Source organism: Salmo salar, chromosome 12 (assembly GCF_965601325.2).
Source record: "Salmo salar chromosome 12, fSalSal1, whole genome shotgun sequence".
NCBI lineage: Eukaryota > Metazoa > Chordata > Actinopteri > Salmoniformes > Salmonidae > Salmo > Salmo salar.
In genome coordinates, this window is record NC_138302.1 from 14,742,501 (window position 1) to 14,770,000 (window position 27,500).

The 27,500-nt window shown below is 44.8% G+C and overlaps 2 protein-coding genes and 1 long non-coding RNA gene across 5 annotated transcripts in view; 2 read left to right on the forward strand and 1 right to left on the reverse strand.

The window, feature by feature from the left end:
• LOC106564264 (DENN domain-containing protein 1B) overlaps positions 1-19,248 on the forward strand; it is a 34,131-nt gene extending 14,883 nt beyond the window's left edge. For 2 of the 3 annotated variants that reach the window (XM_045690776.2, XM_045690777.2), the window contains 15 exons: positions 1,161-1,214; positions 4,424-4,534; positions 5,174-5,274; positions 5,365-5,410; positions 6,633-6,734; positions 7,022-7,147; positions 8,858-8,959; positions 9,537-9,630; positions 14,726-14,766; positions 14,888-14,944; positions 15,066-15,101; positions 15,246-15,365; positions 16,283-16,380; positions 16,594-16,795; positions 16,908-19,248. In XM_045690776.2, the coding sequence (XP_045546732.2) occupies positions 1,161-1,214; positions 4,424-4,534; positions 5,174-5,274; positions 5,365-5,410; positions 6,633-6,734; positions 7,022-7,147; positions 8,858-8,959; positions 9,537-9,630; positions 14,726-14,766; positions 14,888-14,944; positions 15,066-15,101; positions 15,246-15,365; positions 16,283-16,380; positions 16,594-16,795; positions 16,908-18,026 (2,409 nt within the window). In that variant the 3' untranslated portion in view covers positions 18,027-19,248. The remainder of the gene's footprint in view (positions 1-1,160; positions 1,215-4,423; positions 4,535-5,173; positions 5,275-5,364; positions 5,411-6,632; positions 6,735-7,021; positions 7,148-8,857; positions 8,960-9,536; positions 9,631-14,725; positions 14,767-14,887; positions 14,945-15,065; positions 15,102-15,245; positions 15,366-16,282; positions 16,381-16,593; positions 16,796-16,907) is intronic. The other variant, XM_045690778.2, reaches the window with a different exon arrangement.
• Positions 19,240-22,867, reverse strand: LOC106564262 (uncharacterized). The gene is made up of 3 exons (XR_001319452.3): positions 22,646-22,867; positions 20,779-20,870; positions 19,240-20,686 (listed from the first exon to the last, which is right to left on the reverse strand). It is a non-coding gene; the product is annotated as an uncharacterized LOC106564262 (long non-coding RNA).
• A 1,069-nt stretch (positions 22,868-23,936) lies between these two features.
• The window catches only part of LOC106564261 (histone chaperone asf1b-B), a 10,260-nt gene continuing 6,696 nt past the window's right edge, over positions 23,937-27,500 (forward strand). The window contains exons 1-2 of the mRNA XM_045690780.2: positions 23,937-24,426; positions 27,427-27,500. The exon at positions 27,427-27,500 is cut by the window's right edge and continues 42 nt beyond it. Of these exons, the coding sequence (XP_045546736.1) occupies positions 24,318-24,426; positions 27,427-27,500 (183 nt within the window). The 5' untranslated portion in view covers positions 23,937-24,317. The remainder of the gene's footprint in view (positions 24,427-27,426) is intronic.

The following is a 27,500-nucleotide window of genomic DNA, read 5'->3' on the forward strand; positions in this document are numbered from 1 at the left end:
CCTGGAAAACTGCTAGGTCTGGACTAACACCTGGAACCTAAAACCTGGTCTGGACTAACACTTAGAACCTAAAACCTGGTCTGTTTTAACACCTAGAACCTAAAGCCTGGTCTGGACTAACACTTAGAACCTAAAACCTGGTCTGTTATAACACCTGGAACCTAAAGCCTGGTCTGGACTAACACCTAGAACCCAGAAATTGGTCTGGACTAACAGCGAGAACCTAAAACCTGGTCTGGAATAACACTTAGAACCTAAAACCTGTTCTGTTCTGACACATAAAACCTTAAACCTGTTCTGTTATAACACTTAGAACCTAAAACCTGGTCTGGACTAACACCCACTAGAACCTGGTCTGAATTAACATATAGAACCTAAAACCTGGTCTGGATTAAGAGCTATAACCTATAACCTGGTCTGGATTAACACCTATAACCTATAACCTGGTCTGGATTAACACCTATAACCTATAACCTGGTCTGGATTAACACCTATAACCTAAAACATGGTCTGGATTAACACCTATAACCTAAAACATGGTCTGGATTAACACCTATAACCTATAACCTGGTCTGGATTAACACCTATAACCTATAACCTGGTCTGGATTAACACCTATAACATAAAACCTGGTCTGGATGAAGAGCTATAACCTATAACCTGGTCTGGATTAACACCTATAACCTATAACCTGGTCTGGATTAACACCTATAACCTATAACCTGGTCTGGATTAACACCTATAACCTATAACCTGGTCTGGATTAACACCTATAACATAAAACCTGGTCTGGATGAAGAGCTATAACCTATAACCTGGTCTGGATTAACACCTATAACCTATAACCTGGTCTACTACTAAACCAAGACATAGTTAACACCTAAAACTAGACTAATCAAAAATCTAAATCACCTGGACACTCGGTGAACCCTGGTTCTCTCAAGATCATCTCTCAGAACCAGACCTGATAACAGGATCATGATGGGTCTACCAGTACTAACATACACCCAGATGTTGTTCTTTCTGACTAGGACTGCACCTCAAATGGCATCCTATTCCCTGCATAGAGCCCTATGCGCCATGGTCAAAAATAGTGCACTTATGGAATAGGGTGCCATTTGGGATGGAAACTAACTGCTACTTGTTCCCTTCTTCCCCAGGTCCCGTACTTCATCGCTCCAGACCCCAGAGGGCTCCCTTCCATCCCTGAAAGTGTGAGTCTGCTGTCACTGTAATACACTAACCCTGACCCTAACCCTAACCCTAACCCTGATCCTGACCCTGACCCTGATCCTGACCCTAACCCTAACCCTAACCCTGATCCTGACCCTGATCCTGACCCTGACCCTGATCCTGACCCTAACCCTGATCCTGACCCTAACCCTGACCCTGATGTATTCACCACACTGGGTCGTACAGATGTTAGATGTATTCACCACACTGGGTCATACAGATGTATTCACCACACTGGGTCGTACAGATGTATTCACCACACTGGGTCGTACAGATGTTGGATGTATTCACCACACTGGGTCATACAGATGTATTCACCACACTGGGTCGTACAGATGTTAGATGTATTCACCACATTGGGTCATACAGATGTTAGAAGTATTCACCACACTGGGTCGTACAGATGTATTCACCACACTGGGTCGTACAGCTGCTAGATGTATTCACCACACTGCGTCGTCCAGATGTATTCACCACACTGGGTCGTACAGATGTTAGATGTATTCACCACACTGGGTCATACAGATGTTAGATGTATTCACCACACTGGGTCATACAGATGTATTCACGCCACTGGGTCGTACAGATGTATTCACCACACTGGGTCATACAGATGTTAGATGTATTCACCACACTGGGTCGTACAGATGTATTCACCACACTGGGTCGTACAGATGTTAGATGTATTCACCACACTGGGTCGTACAGATGTTAGATGTATTCACCACACTGGGTCATACAGATGTATTCAGCACACTGGGTCGTACAGCTGCTAGATGTATTCACCACACTGGGTCATACAGATGTATTCACCACACTGGGTCATACAGATGTATTCACCACACTGGGTCATACAGATGTATTCACCACACTGGGTCATACAGATGTTAGATGTATTCACCACACTGGGTCATACAGATGTTAGATGTATTCACCACACTGGGTCATACAGATGTTAGATGTATTCACCACACTGGGTCATACAGATGTATTCACCACACTGGGTCATACAGATGTTAGATGTATTCACCACACTGGGTCATACAGATGTTAGATGTATTCACCACACTGGGTCATACAGATGTTAGATATATTCACCACACTGGGTCATACAGATGTATTCACGACACAGGGTCGTACAGATGTTAGATGTATTCACCACACTGGGTCATACAGATGTTAGATATATTCACCACACTGGGTCATACAGATGTATTCACGACACAGGGTCGTACAGATGTTAGATGTATTCACCACACTGGGTCATACAGATGTTAGATGTATTCACCACACTGGGTCATACAGATGTTAGATGTATTCACCACACTGGGTCATACAGATGCAAAGACAAGATATGAGGTCACAATCACATATATTTACAACCTCTGACTAACCACCCGCCCCCCCTCTTCCCAAACAGACCCCTCTCCTCTGTCGAAAAACAATTCATTGTTAGACAGGTGGTGTTATTGTCCCAGCTTGAGTCCAGAACCTTTGGTTCTCCTCCACCCACCTCCCTGTCTTCTTTATCAGCCAGGAGAGGCTTTGAGACTAGGGAGTGCACAGTCCTGCAGCCTGCTACAGTCCACTTCTTTATCAGCCAGGAGAGGCTTTGACACTAGGGAGTGCACAGTCCTGCAGCCTGCTACAGTCCACTTCTTTATCAGCCAGGAGAGGCTTTGAGACTAGGGAGTGCACAGTCCTGCAGCCTGCTACAGTCCACTTCTTTATCAGCCAGGAGAGGCTTTGAGACTAGGGAGTGCACAGTCCTGCAGCCTGCTACAGTCCACTAGATAATTATCTTTCTCAGACACAAAGAGCTATTTCTGAGAATAAGCAATCTATTCACAGTCCAGTGGATATAATGATGCATAACATACAGAGATAATATAATGAACTATAAAAGTGAAGCTATAAGATATAAAGAGAATATAATGTCATAGAACAGTGAAGCTATAACATACAGAGAGAATTTAATGGTATAGATCAGCGAAGCTATAACATATAGAGAGAATATAATGATATAGAACAGCTATAAGACAGTGCTACAGGGCAGTAGTTTACAATCTATTACCTCTAACACATGCCTCCTATCTCACCCTTCTGGAAACATCCTGTTTAGAGACTGGCCCCCTTTACACATACTGTAGATCATTCCATTTAACCCAGAACACATTCATCACTGTTGCTAGGCTACTTATACAATTATAAACATACTAAAACCTGCTCAAGGCAATTTGTCCGTTTCCAACGATAGTATATACATCTCATAGATAACCACTGTCTTGACATTGATTATACTATACATCTCATAGATAACCAGTGTCTTAACATTGATTATACTATACATCTCATAGATAACCAGTGTCTTAACATTGATTATACTATACATCTCATAGATGACCAGTGTCTTGACATTGATTATACTATACATCTCATAGATAACCACTGTCTTAACATTGATTATACTATACATCTCATAGATAACCACTGTCTTAACATTGATTATACTATACATCTCATAGATAACCACTGTCTTAACATTGATTATACTATACATCTCATAGATAACCACTGTCTTAACATTGATTATACTATACATCTCATAGATAACCAGTGTCTTAAACATTGATTATACTATACATCTCATAGATAACCACTGTCTTAACATTGATTATACTATACATCTCATAGATAACCACTGTCTTAACATTGATTATACTATACATCTCATAGATAACCACTGTCTTAACATTGATTATACTATACATCTCATAGATAACCAGTGTCTTAAACATTGATTATACTATACATCTCATAGATAACCACTGTCTTAAACATTGATTATACTATACATCTCATAGATAACCACTGTCTTGACATTGATTATACTATACATCTCATAGATAACCACTGTCTTGACATTGATTATACTATACATCTCATAGATAACCACTGTCTTGACATTGACAGAGAGATCATTACGGGAAGATAAGACATTATAAAGTGTCCATGGTTACGACAGGTCTTACATTACAGCGGTACCTGAATGCTTTAAGAAAAGTGGTACCTATTTTTTTTATACTGTGGTGTGTGTGTGTGTGTGTGTGTGTGTGTGTGTGTGTGTGTGTGTGTGTGTGTGTGTGTGTGTGTGTGTGTGTGTGTGTGTGTGTGTGTGTGTGTGCTACAGAGGAACCTGACAGAGTTGGTGGTAGCAGTAGATGTGTCTAACCTCCTCCAGCTCTATGCCAGCATGTTGTTTGAGAGACGCATCCTCATCCTCTCCAGCAAACTCAGCACAGTGAGGACAGACACACACACTATACCTCAACAACTCACAAAACTTCATTCAACCCTTTCTCAAAGGTTGCTTTCCGTAATTTCTAACAGAAATGTATGCTGTTCTGATTGGTCTCCCTCCCTCCCTCCCACCTCTCTCTCTCCCTCTCTCTCCCTCTCTCTGTCTCCCTCCCTCTCTCTCCCTCCCACCTCTCTCTCTCCCTCTCTCTCCCTCTCTCTGTCTCTCCCTCCCTCCCTCTCTCTCCCTCTCTCTCCCTCTCTCTGTCTCTCCCTCCCTCCCTCTCTCTCCCTCCCTCTCTCTCCCTCCCTCTCTCTCTCTGTCTCTCTCTGTCTCTCCCCCCCTCTCTCTCTCTCCCTCCCTCTCTCTCCCTCCCTCTCTATCTCTGTCTCTCTCTGTCTCTCCCCCCCTCTCTCTCCCCCCCCCTCTGTCTCTCTCTCCCTCCCTCTCTCTCCCTCCCTCTCTCTCTCTGTCTCTCTCTGTCTCTCCCCCCCTCTGTCTCTCTCTCCCTCCCTCTCTCTCCCTCCCTCTCTCTCTCTGTCTCTCTCTGTCTCTCTCTCCCTCCCTCTCTATCTCTGTCTCTCTCTCTCTCCCCCCCTCTCTCTCTCTCCCTCCCTCTCTCTCTCTGTCTCTCCGCTCCAGTTAACAGCGTGTGTTCATGCCCTCAGTGCTGTGCTCTACCCCATGTACTGGCAACACATCTTCATACCTGTCCTGCCCCCACACCTACTGGACTACTGCTGGTCAGAGAGAGAGAAAACACACACACACACATACACACTGAAATGTATATATGAAAGCACTCAATCTCTCTCTCTCTCTCTGTCTCTCAGTGCTCCGATGCCCTTCCTCATAGGAGTCCACTCTAGTCTGACAGAGGTACAGTAACTACAGCATCTCCATGGTTTCCATAAGGATCTAATGGTATATCATCCCTCTGACAAGCAGCCAGGACCTGCAGGGCAGTATGAATCATACAGTATACTATGAGACCACATCGGAAAATAACTGACTGATGGACAGACGGATGGACGGACGGACAGACTGTTTTTGTGATTGATCGATTGACTGATTGATGGACTTACTAAGTGACTGATTGATTAGTTGATTGGTTGGTTTGTTGACTGACTGATTGATGTATTGATTGATGTATTGATTGAGGTATTGATGTATTGATTAATTTATGTATTGATGTATTGATGTGTTGATGTATTGATGTATTGATGTATTGATGTATTGATTGATTGAGGTGTGTTGATGTATTGATGTGTTGATGTATTGATTGATTGATGTATTGATTGATTGATGTATTGATGTATTGATTGATGTATTGATGTATTGATTGATGTATTGATGGATGTATTGATGTGTTGATGTTTTGATGTATTGATGTTTGATGTTTTGATGTATTGATGTATTGATGTATTGATGTATTGATTGATGTATTGATGTATTGACGTATTGATGTGTTGATGTATTGATGTATTGATGTGTTGATGTATTGATGTATTGACGTATTGACGTATTGATTGTTTGATGTATTGACGTATTGACGTATTGATGTGTTGATGTATTGATGTGTTGATGTGTTGATGTATTGACGTATTGATGTATTGATGTGTTGATGTATTGATGTATTGATGTATTGATGATGTATTGATGTATTGATGTGTTGATGTATTGACGTATTGATTGATGTATTGCTGTGTTGATGTATTGATGTATTGATGTATTGATGTATTGATTGATGTATTGATGTGTTGATGTATTGACGTATTGATGTATTGACATATTGACGTATTGATGTGTTGATGTATTGATGTGTTGATGTATTGACGTATTGATGTATTGATTGATGTATTGATGTGTTGATGTATTGATGTATTGATGTATTGATGTGTTGATGTATTGACGTATTGATTGATGTATTGCTGTGTTGATGTATTGATGTATTGATTGATGTATTGATGTGTTGATGTATTGACGTATTGATGTATTGACATATTGACGTATTGATGTGTTGATGTGTTGATGTATTGATGTATTGACGTATTGATGTATTGATTGATTGATGTATTGATGTATTGATGTATTGATCCAGAGAGTGAGAAGCCGGGGGTTAGAGGACGTGGTGATTCTGAATGTAGACACCAACACTATAGAATCTCCCTTCGATGACCTGAAGAAGATACCAGCAGATGTGGTAATGTGAATGTCTGTGTCTGTGTCTGTGTCTGTGTGTGTGTGTGTGTGTGTGTGTGTGTGTGTGTGTGTGTGTGTGTGTGTGTGCGCGCATGCCTGCTTTCACGCATCCCTGCGTTTGAGCAAGTAAGCACGTTTAGATGTGTGTGTGGATAACTTGCATGTGGACTTGTGTGTGTGTGTGTCCATGTAACAATGTGTGTCTGTGTAACAACGTGTGTGTCTGTGTGTGTGTGTGTGTGTGTGTGTGTGTGTGTGTGTGTGTGTGTGTGTGTGTGTGTGTACCAGGTATCAGGTCTGAAGTTGTCTCTGAAACATCAGGCAGCGTCAGCAGGTGTGGGCGTGGCCAAGGCCTTCCTCAGGGCTCAGGCTCTGCTGTTTGGAGGATATGGAGACGCTCTGAAGGGAAACACGGTTAGAACAATAATACTCTGGAATACTCTGGAAACACAGTTAGAACAATAATATACTGGAATACTGTGGGAACACGGTTAGAACAATAATACTCTGGAATACTCTGGGAACACAGTTAGAACAATAATATACTGGAATACTGTGGGAACACGGTTAGAACAATAATACTCTGGAATACTCTGGGAACACGGTTAGAACAATAATATACTGGAATACTGTGGGAACACGGTTAGAACAATAATACTCTGGAATACTCTGGGAACACGGTGAGAACAATAATATACTGGAATACTGTGGGAACATGGTTAGAACAATAATAGTCTGGAATACTCTGGGAACACGTTAGAACGGTAATACTCTGGAAACCCAGTTAGAACGGTAATACTCTGGAAACACAGTTAGAACAATAATACTCTGGAATGCTCTGGGAACACAGAACTATTATACTCTGGAATACTCTGGGAACATGGTTAGAACGGTAATACTCTGGAAACACAGTTAGAATGGTAATACTCTGGAAACACAGTTAGAACAATAATACTCTGGAATGCTCTGGGAATACAGTTAGAACAATTATACTCTGGAAACTCAGAACAATAATACTCTGGAATGCTCTGGGAACTCAGAACAATAATACTCTGGAATACTCTGGGGAAATGGTTAGAACAATTATACTCTGGAATGCTTTGGGAACTCAGTTAGAACGGTAATACTCTGGAATACTCCGGGAACACGGTTAGAACAATAATACTCTGGGAACACAGAACAATAACACTCTGGAATGCTCTGGGAACACGGTTAGAACGATATTGCTCTGGAATGCTCTGGGAACACGGTTAAAAATATAATACTCTGGAAACACAGTTAGAACAATAATACTCTGGAATGCCCTGCCACCACGTTTAGAACGAAAATACTCTGGAATAGTCTGGGTACACGGTTAGAACAATAATACTCTGAAATAGTCTGGGTACACAGTTAGAACGGTAATACTCTGGGAACACAGTTAGAACAATAATACTCTGGAATACTCTGGAAACACAGTTAGAACAATAATACTATGGAATACTCTGGGAACACGGCTAGAACAATAATACTCTGGAATACTCCGGGAGCACAGTTGGAACAATAATACTCTGGAATACTCTGGGAACACGGCTAGAACAATAATACTCTGGAATACTCCGGGAGCACAGTTAGAACAATAATACTCTGGAATGCTCTGGGAACACGGTTTGAACAATAATACTCTGGAAATGCAGTTAGAACGATAATACTCTGAAATAGTTTGGGTACACGGTTAGAACGATAATACTCTGAAATAGTATGGGTACACGGTTAGAACGGTAATACTCTGGAAACGCAGTTAGAACGATAATACTCTGAAATAGTCTGGGTACATGGTTAGAACGATAATACTCTGAAATAGTCTGGGTACGTGGTTAGAACGGTAATACTCTGGGAAAACGGTTAGAACAATAATAATCTGGAATACTCTGGGAACGAAGTTGGAATACATAACATTAAAATACAATAATGTGCAGATGCTTTTTACTCTGTATGCAATAATACTGTAGAATACTCTATAATACTGTATATAAAGACACCTGTTTCAATAAAGTGTCTTCTCTTCACCATCTCTCTCTGCCTCCTCCCTCTCCATCCCCTCCCTCCCTCCCTACCACCCTACCTCCCTCCCTCCCTCCCTAGAATGGTCAGGTCATGTTCTGTGAGGAGGTTTTCCTGGACCACAGGTCTTCCAGTATGAGACAGTTCCTACAGAGTGCTGTCCATCTGCAGCTCTTCAAACAGGTACCTGTGTGTGTGGTGTGGTGTGGTGTGTGTGTGGTGGGTGTGGGTGGTGTGGGTGTGTGTGTGTGTGTGTATGTGGTGTGGTGTGTGTGTGTATATCAGTATGAGTGCCCTCCTCCTCCTGCAGCTCTTCAAACAGGTGAGTTCATCTCAAGACAGGACGCTGCCCTCTGCTGTTCTGGGGATACCATAACAAAACAAACATGACAACAAGTAGCACACACACACATGTGGATATCAAATGTCCTCGTGGTATGGAGGTGTAAAACAAACAAGAAAAACAGGTCAACATACAAACATCAAAAGGTCATTTGTAGTCTGGATGTCTGGCCATTAGCAAAAGAGAATAATCCACATTCTGCAATAATCCACATTCTGCAATATAGCTCCACTTCCTCAGGTGTTCATTGTCACAACAATTCGACCGTTATGTCTTTGTCAGGATTACAGAACAAACAGTTCTAAGTTTATTATTAGAATCATAGTGATATTCAGTAGAACGATCTTCTCAGGGTTGAATAGGAGTCACTATGATATACTAACAAAGCAGTTCATTGACTGGGTTTTTGCTTTTCAGTTTATTGATGGACGTCTGGAGCTGCTGAACAGAGGGATAGAGCCAGACGACCTGTTTGAACAAGAGATGCTACAGTGTGGAACAGCAGAAGCAGGTGTCTGTCTGTCTGTCTGTCTGTCTGTCTGTCTGTCTGTCTGTCTGTCTGTCTGTCTGTCTGTCTGTCTGTCTGTCTGTCTGTCTGTCTGTGTCTGTGTGTTTAAGTCCTCACAAACCGATGCTTGCCAAACAATCTAGTTTTCATCTATATTTTCCATAGCTGTCTATTTACCACAACAAACTGATGCTGGCACTAAGACCACACTCAATAAGCTAAATAAGGCCATAAGCAAACAAGAAAATGCTCATCCAGAAGTGGCGCTCCTAGTGGCCGGGGACTTTAATGCAGGCAAACTTAAATCTGTTTTACCTCATTTCTACCAGCATGTCACATGTGCAACCAGAGGATGAAAATAAAATAAATCATTTAAACTCTAGACCACCTTTACTCCACACACAGAGACACATACAAAGCTCTCCCTCGCCCTCCATTTGGCAAATCTGACCAGAACTCTATCCTCCTGATTCTTGCTTACAAGCAAAAATGAAAGCAGGAAGTACCCGTGACTCGTTCAATATAGAAGTGGTCAGATGACGCGGATGCTACGCTACAGAACTGTTTTGCTAGCACAGAATGGAATATGTTCCTGGATTCATCCAATGGCATTGAGGAGTTTACCACCTCAGCCATCGGCTTCATCAATAAGTGCATCGACGACGTCGTCCCCACAGTGACCGTATGTACATATCCCAACCAGAAGTCATGGATTACAGGCAACATCCACACCGAGCTAAAGGCTAGAGCTGCCGCTTTCAAGGAGCGGGAGACTAATCCGGACGCTTATAAGAAATCCTGCTATGCCCTCAGACAGGCAAAGTGTCAATACAGGACTAAAATTAAATCCTACTACACCGGCTCTGATGGTCGTCGGATGTGGCAGGGCTTGAAACATTTTACGGACTACAAAGGGAAACCCAGCTGCGAGCTGCCCAGTGACGCGAGCCTATCAGACGAGCAAAATGCCTTTTATGCTCGCTTTGAGGCAAGCAACACTAGAGCATGCATGAGAGCACCAGCTGTTCCAGACGACTGTGTGATCACGCCCTTCATAGTCGATGTGAGCAAGACCTTTAACCTCTTACATCTAGACGTTCCGCTAGCGGAACACCTGCTCCAATATCCAATGATAGGCGTGGCGCGAATTACAAATTCCTCAAAAATACAAAAACTTCAATTTTTCAAACATATGACTATTTCACAGCATTTTAAAGACAAGACTCTCCTTTATCTAACCACACTGTCCGATTTCAAAAAGGCTTTACAGCGAAAGCAAAACATTAGATTATGTCAGCAGAGTACCAAGCCAGAAATAACCAGACACCCATTTTTCAAGCTAGCATATAATGTCACAAAAACCCAGAAGACAGCTAAATGCAGCACTAACCTTTGATGATCTTCATCAGATGACACACCTAGGACATTATGTTATACAATACATGCATGTTTTGTTCAATCAAGTTCATATTTATATAAAAAAACTGCTTTTTACATTAGCATGTGACGTTCAGAACTAGCATACCCCCCGCAAACTTCCGGGGAATTTACTAACAATTTACTAAATTACTCACGATAAACGTTCACAAAAAGCATAACAATTATTTTAAGAATTATAGATACAGAACTCCTCTATGCACTCGATATGTCCGATTTTAAAATAGCTTTTTGGTGAAAGCACATTTTGCAATATTCTAAGTACATAGCCCAGCCATCACGGGCTAGCTATTTAGACACCCAGCAAGTTTAGCCTTCACCAAAATCAGATTTACTATTATAAAAGTTTGATTACCTTTTGTTGTCTTCGTCAGAATGCACTCCCAGGACTGCTACTTCAATAACAAATGTTGGTTTGGTCCAAAATAATCCATCGTTATATCCGAATAGCGGCGTTTTGTTCGTGCGTCCCAGACACTATCCGAAATGGTAAATCAGGGTCGTGCGCATGGCGCAATTCGTGACAAAAAAATTCTAAATATTCCATTACCGTACTTCGAAGCATGTCAACCGCTGTTTAAAATCAATTTTTATGCAATTTATCTCGTAAAAAAGCGATAATATTCCGACCGGGAATCTCCTTTTCGGCAAACAGAGGAAAAATCACAAAGACGGGGGCGGCCAGGGCACGCGCCTAAGCCCACAGTCCCTTGATCGGCCACTTGAGAAAGGCGATAATGTGTTTCAGCCTGGGGCTGGGATGACGACATTCAGGTTTTTCCCGGGCTCTGAGCGCCCATGGAAGACGTAGGAAGTGTCACGTTAGAGCAGAGATCCTTTGTAAAAGATAGAGATGGCAAAGAAGTTCAAGAAATGGTCAGACAGGCCACTTCCTGTAAAGGAATCTCTCAGGTTTTGACCTGCCATTTGAGTTCTGTTATACTCACAGACACCATTCAAACAGTTTTAGAAACTTTGGAGTGTTTTCTATCCAAAGCCAATAATTATATGCATATTCTAGTTACTGGGCAGGAGTAGTAACCAGATTAAATCGGGTACGTTTTTTTATCCAGCCATGAAAATACTGCCCCCTAGCCATAACAGGTTAAACAGGTCAACATTCACAAAGCCGTGGGTCCAGACAGATTACCAGGATGTGTACTCAATGCATACGCGGACTAACGGGCAAGTGTCTTCACTGATATGTTCAACCTCTCCCTGACTGAGTCTGTAATACCTACATGTCTCAAACAGACCACCATAGTCCCTGTGCCCAAGAAAGTGAAGGTAACCTGCCTAAATGATTACCTGCTGCAGCACTCACGTTGGTTGCCATTAAGTTTTTTTGAAAGGCTGGTAATGGGTCACATCAACACCATCATGCCAGAAACCCTAGACCCACTCCAATTCGCATACCGCCCCAACAGATCCACAGATGACACAATCTCAATCGCACTCCACACTGCCCTTTCCCACCTGGACAAAAGGAACACCTACGTGAGAATGCTGTTCATTGACTACAGCTCAGCATTCAACACCATAGTACCCACAAAGCTCATCACTAAGCTAAGGACCCTGGAACTAAACACCTCCCTCTGCAACTGGATCCAGGACTTTTTGACGGACCGCCCCCAGGGAGGTAAGGGTAGGCAACAACACATCTGCCACGCTGATCCTCAACATGGGGGACCCTCAAGTGTGCGTGCTTAGTCCCCTCCTGTACTCCCTGTTCACCCACGACTGCGTGGCCAAGCACAACTCCAGCACCATCATTAAGTTTGCTGATGACACAACAGTTGTAGGCCTGATCACCGACAACGACGAGACAGCCTATAGGGAGGAGGTCAGAGACCTGGCAGTGTTGTGCCAGGACAACAACCTCTACCTCAATGTGAGCAAGACAAAGGAGCTGATCGTGGACTATAGGAAAGGGAGGGCCGAAAAGGCCACCATTAACATCGACGGGGCTGAAGTGGAGCGGGTCGAGAGTTTCGAGTTCCTTGGTGTCCACATCACCAATGAATTATCATGGTCCAAACACACCAAGACAGTTGTGAAGAGGGCACGACAACACCTTTTCCCCTCTCAGGAGACTGAAAAGATTTGGCATGGGTCCCCAGATCGTCAAAAACACTGCACCATCACATTTACATTTACGTCATTTAGCAGACGCTCTTATCCAGAGCGACTTACAAATTGGTGCATTCACCTTATGATATCCAGTAGAACAACCACTTTACAATAGTACATCTATATCTTTTTTATGGGGGGGGGGGGTTAGAAGGATTACTTTATCCTATCCCAGGTATTCCTTAAAGAGGTGGGGTTTCAGGTGTCTCCGGAAGGTGGTGATTGACTCCGCTGTCCTGGCGTCGTGAGGGGGCTTGTTCCACCATTGGGGTGCCAGAGCAGCAAACAGTTTTGACTGGGCTGTGCGGGAACTGTGCTTCCGCAGAGGGAGGCCAGCAGGCCAGAGGTGGATGAACGCAGTGCCCTTCTTTGGGTGTAGGGACTGATCAGAGCCTGAAGGTACGGAGGTGCCGTTCCCCTCACAGCTCCGTAGGCAAGCACCATGGTCTTGTAGCAGATGCGAGCTCCAACTGGACGCCAGTGGAGTGTGCGGAGGAGCGGGGTGACGTGAGAGAACTTGGGAAGGTTGAACACCAGACGAGGTGCGGCGTTCTGGATGAGTTGTAGGGGTTTAATGGCACAGGCAGGGAGCCCCGCCAGCAGCGAGTTGCAGTAATCCAGACGGGAGATGACAAGTGTCTGGATTAGGACCTGTGCCGCTTCCTGTGTAAGGCAGGGTCGTACTCTGCGAATTTTGTAGAGCATGAACCTACAGGATTGGGTCACCGCCTTGATGTTAGCGGAGAACCACAGGGTGTTGTCCAGGGTCACGCCAAGGCTCTTAGCACTCTGGGAGGAGGACACAATGGAGTTGTCAACCGTGATGGCGAGATCATGGAACAGGCAGTCCTTCCCCGGGAGGAAGAGCAGCTCCGTCTTGCCGAGGTTCAGCTTGAGGTGGTGATCCGTCATCCACACTGATATGTCTGCCAGACATGCAGAGATGCGATTCACCACCTGGTTATCAGAAGGGGGAAAGGAGAAGATTAATTGTGTGTCGTCTGCGTAGCAATGATAGGAGAGACCATGTGAGGATATGACAGAGCCAAGTGACTTGGTGTATAGCGAGAATAGGAGAGGGCCTAGAACTGAGCCCTGGGGGACAGTTGAGAGCATCCTGACCGGTTGCACCATCGAGAGCATCCTGACCGGTTGCATCACCACCTAGTATGGCAACTGCTCGGCATCTGACCGTAAGGCGCTACAGAGGGTAATGCGTACGGCCCAGTACATCACTGGGGCCAAGCTTCCTGCCATCCAGGACCTCTATACTAGGCGGTGTCAGAGGAAGGCTATGCATAGTCACTTTACATTACCTCGACTAACCTGCACCCCCCCGCACATTGACTCGGTACCGAAGGCCCAAAAAATTGTCAAAGACTCCAGTCACCCAAGTCATAGACTGTTCTCTCTGCTACTGCACGGCAAACTGTACCAGAGCACCAAGTCTAGGACCAAAAGGCTCCTTAACAGCTTCTACCCCCAAGCCATAAGACTGCTGAAAAATTAATAACCTCTCTCTCTCTCTCAGGAAGCACCAAAGCCTATCATCAACTGGTGGGCAACCTGAAGGTAAGAACTTACAGGGTTCTGTAATTTACACAACACACATCTCTTACACTTACTTGCTATGGGTTAAATAATGTCTCAAGTGTTCTGATTGGTCTGTCTGATTATTTTGCTCTGTTGGTAGAAAGGGGGAGGAGCTCTCATCCTTAACGTCAAGTCTAAGACTCACATGTACAAGTCGGTAAGTGCGTAGTCTGTGTGTGTGTGTCTGTGTGTCTTTGTGTGAGTGTGTGTGTGTGTGTGTGTGTGCTCCCTTAGTGAAATATGGTTTCCTACTAATTATTTTCTGTCTTTTCTTTCAGGCCAAACGTGGCTTGAGGAACTTTCTATCACCCAAGGTATGTGTTGTTGTTGTTTTGTAGTGTGTGTGTGTGTGTGTGTGTGTGTGTGTGTGTGTGTGTGTGTGTGTGTGTGTGTGTGTGTGTGTGTGTGTGTGTGTGTGTGTGTGTGTGTGTGTTCATCCTTTCTCTATATATGTGCAGGAGCACGTTGAGATTCTCTCCCTTAAGAGAGGCAACTCCGTGTCAGGAACACACACACACCGCCGCAAACAATCAGATTGCCTTCAGAGCCGTTTACCAATCACACAACACTTTGGGAAGGTAAGACCTGCCTCTAATATCAATCAAATGGATTTATAAAGCCCTTTTTACATCAGCAGATGTCACAAAGTGCTGTACAGAAACCCAGCCTAAAACCTCAAACAGCAAGCAATGCAGATGTAGAAGTAGGGTAGCTAGGAAAAACTCCCTAGAAAGGCAGGAACCTAGGAAGAAACATAGAGAGGAACCAGGCTCTGAGGGCTGGCCAGTCATCTTCTGGCTGTGCCGGGTGGAGATTATACCAGAACATGGCCTTTTAAGGCCAGATTGTTCTTCGAGATGTTCAAACGTTCATAGATGACCAGCAGGGTCAAATAATAATCACAGTGGTTGTAGAGGGTGCAACAGGTCAGCACCTCAGGAGTAAATGTCATTTGGCTTTTTATAGCCGAGCATTCAGAGGTCGAGACAGCAGGTGCGGTAACAGGTTAGAGTTTCCTAGCCGCAGGCAGAACAGTTGAAACTGGAGCAGCAGCACGACAAGATGGACTGGGGACAGCCAGGAGACATCATGCCAGGTAGTCCTGAGGCATGATCCTAGGGCTCAGGTCCTCCGGGAGGGAAGGGAGAGAGGGAAAGAGAGAGAATTAGAGGGAGCATAATTAAATTCACACAGGACACCAGATAAGATAGGAGAATTACACCAGATTTAACAGACTGACCCTAGCCCCCCCCCCCCCCCCCCCCCCCCCCTGCACATAGACTGTTGCAGCATAGATACTGGAGACTGAGACAGGGGTGGGCCAGGGGACACTGACCAATCACTGGAGGTAGAAGTTAATCATCACCACATATCTAGGATTGGATTATTCAACCCACCAATCATAAACTTAACCTTTTCTATTGTGATGATTTTGCTATGTCTTGCTGTGTCGCATTATGTCCTGCCTATGTCTTGTTCTGTCGCACTATGTCAGTCTCGTCCCCGTCGTCCAGTTAACAAACAAGGCTGTCTCCTTGACAACGAGAACACACAAGAGAACAGAGACACCTGGGAAGAAGACTGGCAGGACAGGTGAGAGAGAGAGAGAGAGAGAGAGAGAGAGAGGACGGAAGAGTGAGAGTGAAAGGTATGAATTAGAGACAGGAAGAGAGAGGGTGGTGAGTGAGTGAGTGAGTGAGTGAGTGAGTGAGTGAGTGAGTGAGTGAGTGAGAAAAAGAGAGAGGGTGAGTGAGTCAGAGACAGAGAGCGATGGAACCAAAATGTTCATTCACATGTGTGTATCAGTGCTGTCTCAGGCCCCGTGGCAGACCCAGAGCTCCAGGAGGAGGAGGGGGGAGACTCGGGTATGTGTGACCCAGAAGAGATGGACCTCCTGGGGGAGATCTTTGACACGCTGAGTGCCCGGAGCTCCCATGACCGCGGCCTGCTCTACGGGACACGAAGTCTAGACCTGTTTGGACCTGATACTACTGACTACATCAGACAGGTGAGGACAGCACACTGACACACACACACACACACACACACACACACACACACACACACACACGGAAACATCCCAGACACAGACCTCATCTCCTCACCGTGTGTGTCAACAGAGGGGCCTGGCCACTCCCAGTCAGGAGAGTCTAGGCGTGTCCATCGGTGGGAGTGGCAGTCTGCACAGCTGGAACCAGGAGGAGGGGCTACATTACATGGGGGAGGGGCCAGAACAGACAGATGATTCTGATTGGCTAGGAGAGGGACAGGCGTTGTCAGAGGAAGCATCAGAAACACCTCAAGGGAGAAGAGAGGGTGGGAGGAGAGAGGAGGAGCGGAGAGAGGAGGGAAGGAGAGAGGAGGAGTGGAGAGAGGAGGGAAGGAGAGAAGAGGGGATGGAAAAGGGGTTGGTGGAGGCAGAGGACCTTAAAGTGAGGAAAGAGGTGGGGATGGAGAGATGGAATGTTCTGAGGCAAGGAGGGCAGGATGAACAACGGATGGAGGAGAGGAAGAGGGATGAAGACATCACTATGGAGCCAGAGATTCAGTCTGAATGTATGGGTGAGAATGGGAAGGGGAAAGAAGTGGAGGGAGAGAAAAAGAGAGAGAAGATGCAGAATTACAGAGGTCAAGACCAGCAACAAGGAGAGGAGAACCAGGGGCAGGGGCAGGAGAGAGGCACCAAGACACCAGGAGAGTTACCCAGGAACAGAGGCCCAAGGCCGGGTACTGAGTCTAGGGCCGGAGCCGGGGCAGTGGAGGACAACCAGGGAGAAGGGGACAGACTCACCCCCAAAACCACTGATTTTCCTGGGCCTGAGAATGGCACAGCAACCCCTGCTTCTAAACAACCCCTGGGTCAGCTAGAAAGAGAAGAAAGGGGGGAGGAAATAGAGGTGGGACCCACGCCCCTTTCTCCCGGTGTTTCATCTGCTGTAGCACTGTTCCAGTCACCGGCCTCCGTGCAAACCCTCCATGGGAAGGCCCAGACCAGGGGCTCGCCTAAACCCAGTAAGCCCAGCAACACACCTCAGACCTGGGACACTATACAGAAGAGCTGCCCTCAGGAACCCAACAACACCCAGGTCTCAAATAATGACAGAGCTGGACCTGTCATAGCCACACCTGTACTGACTACGCCTATAAATAACCAATCAGAACCAGGGGGGAACACCACAGTGCAGGAAGACCCGCCCCCTGTCAAGGTGTCTGAGCTGAAGAAGAGATTTGAGGCTTGATGATTGGTGCAGGACTGTTTGAGTGGCGCATAGCTCAGCCAATGATTTTGCAGTTTTCAAAGACTGAGGGACTTGATGAGTCAGAGAAGAAATTGGGATGGGAAGTGAAACTCAGGAACATGAAGAGCTCTGAATGTTGCAAGTAGAAATAGAATGAATAGAATTGACACACTCCCATATTCTAACCGACAGACAGTAATTCCGATTTCTATCGGAACATTCTGTAACATTCTTATACAGGTCTATGATATAATGCCAAAAGTTTTTCCCAGGGTGCATTCGCTTGGAAGCAAACGGGGAGGGACCTTTCTGAATTTTTTCAATAGAAACACTTATTTTAATTGGAAAATATTTTCAGTTTGGATTAAACTTTTACCACTGCAAAACGTTTTGATACAACGCTAAACATTTTGCTAAATTATGCAACTATTGAATATCAGTTGTGGAAAAAGTACCCAATTGTCATACTTGAGTAAAAGTAAAGATACTTTAATAGAAAATGACTCAAGTATAAATGAAAGTCAAACCGGTAAAATCCTACTTGAGTAAAAGTCTAAAAGTATTTGGTTTTAAATATACTTAAGTATTAAAAGTAAATGCAATTGATAAAATGTAGTTAAGCATCAAAAGTAAATATAATTTCAAATTCCTTATATTAAGCAAACCAGACAGCACCATATTCTTTTTTTTCTTCCAGATAGCCAGGGGAACACTCAGACATCATTTACGAACTAAGCATTTGTGTTTAGTGAGTCTACAAGATCAGGTAGTAGGGATGACCAGGGACGTCCTCTTGATAAGTGTGTGAATTGAACCATTTTCCTGTCAAAATGTAACGAGTACGTTTGGGTGACAGGGAAAATGTATGGAGTAAAAAGTACATTATTTTCTTAAAGAATGTAGTGAAGTAAAGTTGTCAAAAATAGTAAACTAATGTGGGGGATAACCAAAAAAAAAAAAAACGACTTAAGTAGTACTTTACACCACTGCTGAATACACCCGTGATCATGTTACATGACATCCAGGATTCAGTTCTGTCCATCCCTCTGACTGATGTCGCTGGCTGTATTGTCCTTAGATGACCAGCAGGTGGGGCTTGTGGAACATGAATACATTAACTCAATGCACTGAATACACACTTGAAGAATTTTTTTTTTTTTACTAAATCAAATCTTTTTCTCCTGGATGATATTAAATGCACTGAATAAATGGATGTTTTATACTTTTTGAGAGGAGTTTTATTTTTTTCACATGGATAATATCATCAGAAGTGCATTAGAAATCATTCATAGTGTCTTACTCACCATTCTCTTCATTTTCAAGATATAAAAACACACACTAATGTTTTATACAAGGGATAAACTTAAATCATGGTTTGTATACATGTAACAGTATAACTGCCATAATAAAGAGAGACGTTTTGCATATAGAGGAAGTTTTAAATTCCCTTTTCTCTGCATGACTGACCAAATCAACAACTACTCCACCGACAGGTAAACATGTCAACAACTAGTCCACCTACAGGTAAACATGCCAACAACTAGTCCACCTACAGGTAAACATGTCAACAACTAGTCCACCGACAGGTAAACATGCCAACAACTAGTCCACCTACAGGTAAACATGTCAACAACTAGTCCACCTACAGGTAAACATGTCAACAACTAGTCCACCTACAGGTAAACATGTCAACAACTAGTCCACCTACAGGTAAACATGTCAACAACTAGTCCACCTACAGGTAAACATGCCAACAACTAGTCCACCTACAGGTAAACATGTCAACAACTAGTCCACCTACAGGTAAACATGCCAACAACTAGTCCACCTACAGGTAAACATGCCAACAACTAGTCCACCTACAGGTAAACATGTCAACAACTAGTCCACCGACAGGTAAACATGCCAACAACTAGTCCACCTACAGGTAAACATGCCAACAACTAGTCCACCTACAGGTAAACATGCCAACAACTAGTCCACCTACAGGTAAACAACACACCCCTGACGGGGCATTCACCTGTTGACACACGGATGACAACATCAGCACAGTTGGAGAAACTGGAGAGAACATGGAACATCCACCAGGCATGTTCTGCCATATTTAACAAGACACTTCATATACAGATACCTTTACACAATACATACAAAACATTGTTACCAATAACCCATTCTGGCTTCATGTACAGGGTAGAGGAGAGGGAGGCAATGGTAGTGACAGAGAGAGGGAGGAAAAGAGAGAGTTTATGTGTGTGTGTGTGTGTGTGTGTGTGTGTGTGTGTGTGTGTGTGTGTGTGTGTGTGTGTGTGTGTGTGTGTGTGTGTGTGTGTGTGTGTGTGTGTGTGTGTGTGTGTGTGTGTGTGTGTGTGTGTGTGTGTGTGTGTGTGTGTGTGCAGCGTCCAGGCTAGAGTGCGTGTATCAGATGAGTCTCTCCTCCTTGGGCAGGGGCAGGCCTGGTCTCTCTGCCCCCCGTGGTCTTGTCTGTTTGCTCTCCTCCGCACTGGGCCGATACATTCCCTCCATCCTTCTCTTCTTCCTGATCACACAGCCCATCAGGGCCAGGGCCAGACACAGCAATAGAGCCAGACCTGGGACTAACACAGACCACAACCCCCACGACGGCCTTGGTAACCACAACACCATTTTCATGACGACGGGCCCTGAGTCAGTGAGAGAGGAGGGGATGAGAGAGAGAAGCAGGTACACAGGCAGACAGAAACACAGACAATAGGTGGACGGATGTCTCACTCACCTGAGGGTTAGAGGTGACACTGCTGGTCTCTGCTCTCACATCTGGACCAATGGGGACATAGCAGCCAGACTGACAGTGAGGGGTGCCTGTCTCTAGAGAGACAGAGTGTTGGAGAGCATCAATGAGCCAGGCCATATCAGTGAATTCAGCCCCTTTGAGGCAGTTTAGCTGTCTGTCACAGTCTATGGAACACATCGGCATAGAAACAATGGCAGTGTATCATGGGTAATGTATCATGGGTAAATTCTGACCGACTGACTGACTGATCTACAAATAATATTGAGTAGTTATTTGTGATCCAAGGTGATTTGTAGATCGGTCAGTCTCGACAGTCAGCTGCAATGTCAAACGGGTCAAGAAACAGTCTGAAACAATGTCTCTCAACCGGGTCCAGAGACGGTCTGAAACAGTGTCTCTCAACCGGGTCCAGAGACGGTCTGAAACAGTGTCTCTCAACCGGGTCCAGAGACGGTCTGAAACAGTGTCTCTCAACCGGGTCCAGAGACGGTCTGAAACAGTGTCTCTCAACCGGGTCCAGAGACGGTCTGAAACAGTGTCTCTCAACCGGGTCCAGAGACGGTCTGAAACAGTGTCTCTCAACCGGGTCCAGAGACGGTCTGAAACAGTGTCTCTCAACCGGGTCCAGAGACGGTCTGAAACAATGTCTCTCAACCGGGTCCAGAGACGGTCTGAAACAGTGTCTCTCAACCGGGTCCAGAGACGGTCTGAAACAGTGTCTCTCAACCGGGTCCAGAGACGGTCTGAAACAGTGTCTCTCAACCGGGTCCAGAGACGGTCTGAAACAGTGTCTCTCAACCGGGTCCAGAGACGGTCTGAAACAGTGTCTCTCAACCGGGTCCAGAGACGGTCTGAAACAGTGTCTCTCAACCGGGTCCAGAGACGGTCTGAAACAGTGTCTCTTAACCGGGTCCCAAATGGCACCGCATTCCTTTTACACTTGACTACTCTTGACCGGGGCCCATAGTCCACGAGATAAGGGTCAGTGTGTATATAATGGGTGTGGACCCAGGTGAACAGTAGTACACTACAAATAATAATAAGGGTACCATTTGGGACACATCCCCAGTCAGAGATGGAAAAGCACAAACCCAGGGTTGGAGAGTCTGAACATTCCTAGCTGTGAGATAGTTAATGATCTACTCTGGGTAAACAATAGTACATGATCAACACTACACTGAAACCACGAGTTGAACAACATACAGGAAACGCAACGTATTTACTTTACTGTCCAAACAACCATTCCTAAACAACCACCGTGTGACTAGAATCTGAATACGGAATAATGAAATACATTTGAATATTGAAGCGCACATATTATCACGTTTACAATTATGCCTATCAAGTAAGATGAAACAACTAATAAAAACTCTAGGACCAGACCCATTTAAAAAAAACGACCAATTCTTGATGCTTTATTTTAAAATCTGCTCAAATTGCAAATTACCATTCCATTTTACGGATCACCTGTCAAAGTAACTATTATAACTAAACTAATATTTGAATTCAGAGCGAAACCCAGCCACATACACACGTCATTTCAAAGCGCCGATAGAAGGAATGTCTGCCCAGCTGTTGGAATGCGACCGAGCCTGCTACACCTGTTTTCAGGTGCATCAATTGTAACGCGGTGCTGTTACAAAGAAATAAAACCAACCCAAAACGGTCTAAACACGGCTTTCAGCATTCGAAGCCTATCAAGCTAAGGTCCCACTGCTAAAACCAGCCTAGGCCTACTTTAACTACGTTTCAATAACACCTCTGCCAACTCTATCACGTCTGCACTACTATACGGACCTATCAAACAACACTGGCGATTGTTTAATTTAGGTGTTTTCCATGGACTTACCTACTGATTACAATGAGCTATTTTCCGAAGTCAATGGGCGGTATGAAACAGTAGTCCTCTTGGTGTAGACTAGCAATGTCCTAGGGCTATTTAGGAGATTTCTCGATTATCTTTAAAACTCCATTCACGGTGTCAGCCCGGTGTCATTTCCACCACGCTCACCATAGCGTACCTGTCCATATGCAGATGAGGACCGTTGTCACATGTACCGCAAGAGCCAATCAGTACCTAGGACTGCTACCAACTGATCGCCTTTCTCTCTCTGTCTCTCTCTCTCTCTCTCACACACACACACACACACACACACACACACACACACACACACACACACACACACACACACACACACACACACACACACACACACCGTTGTGGAGAGAAAAACAGGCCTTCTATAGTCTACATCTTTAGCAAATAGTGTAAACAGTGGCAGAGGGCTCTGGTCAAAATTAGTGCATTATATAAGGAATAGGGTGTTGACTGAAGGTAGACACCGTCTGTGAGTTCTATGCCGTGGTATAACTCATTGAAGCCTAATGCAGAGCGAATATCGACTGGAGAGGAGTTTTATTTACCATTTAGGATTCGGAATATATTCTGTTAGAAACTGACCAGTCAATTTTGTACACAGTGACTGTCTGCCTATTCAGCTGTATGTATTGTTATGAAACAGGCAGGGAGTGTGGCTCGGACAGTCCATTTCCTGGCCCCAAGCCCAGTGCGCCATCGATTGTGCAACAAAAGTATGCTCAAGTGGCATAGTCGATATCAGCGCTTATAAACCAGGGTCGCTACAATATTCACACACACACAGACAGGGGGAGAACGGCTCGGCCGGGACAGAGCAAATGGAGTGGCATCGAACACCTGGAAACCATGTATTTGATACCATTCCACTCATTCTGCTCCAGCCATTACCACGAGCCCATCCTCCCCGATTAAGGTGCCACCAACCCCCTGTGTCACACACACACACACACACACACACACACACACACACACACACACACACACACACACAAAAGCTGGTCTTTATTTAAGTCACAATCCTGAGTGTGTGTTTCAGCAGAGTGCAACATCATCAGCTAATAGACGTTAATCACATGGAAATATTATCTCTCCTCAACTCATTGCTTTGTCATTTTGTTAATTGTGCAGCGCTTATGCTGCTACTACTGGAGGCCTACTTTCTGCAAAATCTCAATCTGAACTGTTCAGTCTCGTCACTAGATGGCAGCGTAAAGTTTATTGTTCAACCATCCTCAGTTCTACAGCCGGAAGAGAGAAGAAGAAACGCTGCTGGATTTCGTGACGTCACGCGGACCATTTCCGAACACACTGGCGGGAGTGCGAATGTTATCCTCTAGCTACAAAATAACCCAAAACCTGCCAAAGCAAGCTTTTGTTGAATTTATTTTGAAAACGAATCTAGCGCCAAGCAGGTGTTATATTGCAAGCAATTGAAATTGACAAAGTTTGCAGGAGAGAAGACGGTAACAACCACCAGAAGACGCCACACACGTATCTTTAGTCAAAGAGACGGAATTGTTAACGTTAGCTGGTTTATTATTTTCCCGTTCTGCCTTTATCTGCAACGTCAAGGGAGATAGAGTTAAATTCGATTCATTTTCAAATTATTCATCAGCTACGCTTTCAAGACTACTGAAAATAAATGGCTAAAGTTCAAGTGTTGAATGTCGCTGTGTTAGACAACCCAAGTCCTTTTGGGAACCCGTTTCAGTTCGAGATTACGTTCGAATGCATGGAGGATTTACCGGAGGGTGAGTGGTAACCTTATTCAGTTGCTAACTTCTTTTTTTGTTGTTGTAAAATCTAACAAACGTATGTAGATTACTAACTATAGTATTATTGTGTAATTATAATGTAGCTAACCGTTGCCTTTTAGGTGCAACAACAGTTTGCTTAAATGTACCTTTCAATTAACTTTACACGTATATGTTTTTATAGCTAACTGCTTAGATAAATTCAAATATGGTGGTATTGTTTGAGTAAATGAGCTATTCGTGTTGACGCTTCATCAGAATTTGGCGCCCGCGCGTATTGTTCACGTTTCCGGTCCTCCTCTGACGTCTGGGTGGACTCGGGCGGGTTGGTGCGCTAACAGAGTACCATGTCAGACAGTGGAACGACTTACCAATAAATTGTCTCTTCTCCTAGGTCATTTTCTATAACCGATAAATAGCTATTTCCACTAATGAGAAGAAACCTATCCTGCCCGCATTAAAGTGGAGGTGGTGGGACAAGACTTACTGAGTGGTTGTGTCTGAAATGGCAGCCTATTCCCTAATATAGTGTAGTCTCTGAGCTTTATGGGACCTGGTCAAAAATAGTGCACTAGTGAATAGATGGGTTTTAAACGTAGTGTGTGTGAAGTAAACTTCCTTAATTGTATTTGTCACGTCTGCCCAAAACAACAGGTGTAGACCCGGCTCGGAACATTGTGTAGACCCGGCTCGGAACATTGTGTAGACCCGGCTCGGAACATTGTGTAGACCCGGCTCGGAACATTGTGTAGACCCGGCTCGGAACATTGTGTAGACCCGGCTCGGAACATTGTGTAGACCCGGCTCGGAACATTGTGTAGACCCGGCTCGGAACAATGTGTAGACCCGGCTCGGAACAATGTGTAGACCCGGCTCGGAACGTTGTGTAGACCCGGCTCGGAACGTTGTGTAGACCCGGCTCGGAACGTTGTGTAGACCCGGCTCGGAACGTTGTGTAGACCCGGCTCGGAACGTTGTGTAGACCCGGCTCGGAACATTGTGTAGACCCGGCTCGGAACAATGTGTAGACCCGGCTCGGAACGTTGGGTCCTTTTCTTCCCAGCAACACCTTTAGGTCTCCCTTCCAGATAATCTGGATGTTTACTGTTGGGGCTTTTAAAGCAGGCCTTCAGACTCCTCATTTTTGGCTGACCTACCCTTCCTCCAAGACTTTGTTGATTTTATGATATGGTTTTGTATTTGTATATATAATTTAGTTTAACGTTTATTTTGATACATTTTATGCATTTTTGTATAATGAAAAGCGTTTAACCATTTTTTAAATATTATTATTATTATTATTATTATTATTATTATTATTAGACTTACGGGCCATTTCCCAGCAATGCAGAATGAAAAAGTAAGAACAATTTCCAAAAAAGGAAATGGCCCAATTAAATAGAACATAAGACTATATACTAGGAGTATCAGTACTGAGTCAATGTGCAGGGTTACGAGGTCATTTAGGTAATATGTACATGTAGGTAGGGGTAAAAGTGACAAAGCAATTAGGATAGATAATAACAGAGTAGCAGCGTCTGTGTGTGTTTGGCGTCAGTGTGTGTGTGTGTGTGTGTGTTGGAGTGTCAGTGTAGCATGTGTGTTGGTAGAGCCCATTCAGTGTGCATAGAGCCGGTGCAAGAGTCTCAGTGCAATTAAAAAGGGGGTCAATGTAAATATTCAGGGTAGCCATGTGATTAACTGTTCAGTAGACTTATGGCTCGGGGGTAGAAGCTGTTAAGGAGCTTTTTGGACCTAGACTTGGCCCTCCGGTACCGCTTGCCATGCGGTAGCAGAGAGAACTGGGTGGCTGGAGTCTTTTGACAATTTTTAGGGCCTTCCTCTGACACCGCCTGGCATAGGGGTCCTGGATGGCAGTGGATTCGGCCCCGGTGATGTACTGGGGCGTATGCACTACACTCTGTAGCGCCTTGTGGTCGGATGCAAAGCAGTTACCATTCCAAGCGGAGAAGCAGCCAGTCAAGATTCTCTCGATGGTGCAACTGTAGAACATTTTGAGGATCTGAGGGCCCGTGCTGAATCTTTTCAGTCTCCTGAGGGGGAAGTGGCTTTGTCGTGCCCTCTTCACAACTGCGTTGGTGCGTTTGATAGGTCCTTAGTGATGTGGACACAGAGGAACTTGAAGCGTTTCCTGTAGTCCACAATCATCTCCTTTGTCTTGCTGACGTTGAGTGGGAGGTTGTTGTCATGGCACCACACTGCCAGGTCTTTGACCTCTGCCCTATAGGCCGTCTAGTCGTTGGTGTCAGGCCTACCACCGTCGTGTCGTTGGGAAACTTAATTATGGTGTTGGAGTCATGTGAGGCCATGAGGTCATGGGTGAACAGGGAGTACAGGAGGGGACTGAACACGCACCCCTGAATGGCCCCCGTGTTGAGGATCAGGGTGCAAAATGTGTTGTTGCCTACCCTTACCATCTGGGGGTGGCCCGTCAGGAAGTCCAGGATCCAGTTGCAGAGGGAGGTGTTTAGTCCCAGGGTCCTTCGCTTAGTGATGAGCTTTGAGGGCACTATGGTGTTGAACGCTGAGCTGTAGTCAATGAATAGCATTCTCACATAGGTGTTCCTTTTGTCCAGGTGGGAAAGGACAGTGTGGAGTGCAATAGAGATTGCGTCATCAGTGGATCTGTTGGGGCGGTATGCGAATTGGAGTTGGTCCAGGGTGTCTGGGATGATGGTGTTGATATGAGCCATGACCAGCCTTTCAAAGTACTTCACGGCTACAGACGTGAGTGCTGCGGGGCGAGAGTCATTTATGCAGGTTACCTTAGTGTTCTTGGGAACAGGGACTATGGTGGTCTGCTTGAAACATGTAGGTATTACAGACTGGGTCAGGGAAGTTAATGTGTGTGTGTGTGTGTGTGTGTGTGTGTGTGTGTGTGTGTGTGTGTGTGTGTGTGTGTGTGTGTGTGTGTGTGTGTGTGTGTGTGTGTGTGTGTGTGTGTGTGTGTGTGTGTGTGTGTGTGTGTGTGTTTAGACCTGGAGTGGAAGATCATCTATGTGGGCTCAGCAGAGAGTGAGGAGTATGATCAGACTCTGGACTCAGTTCTG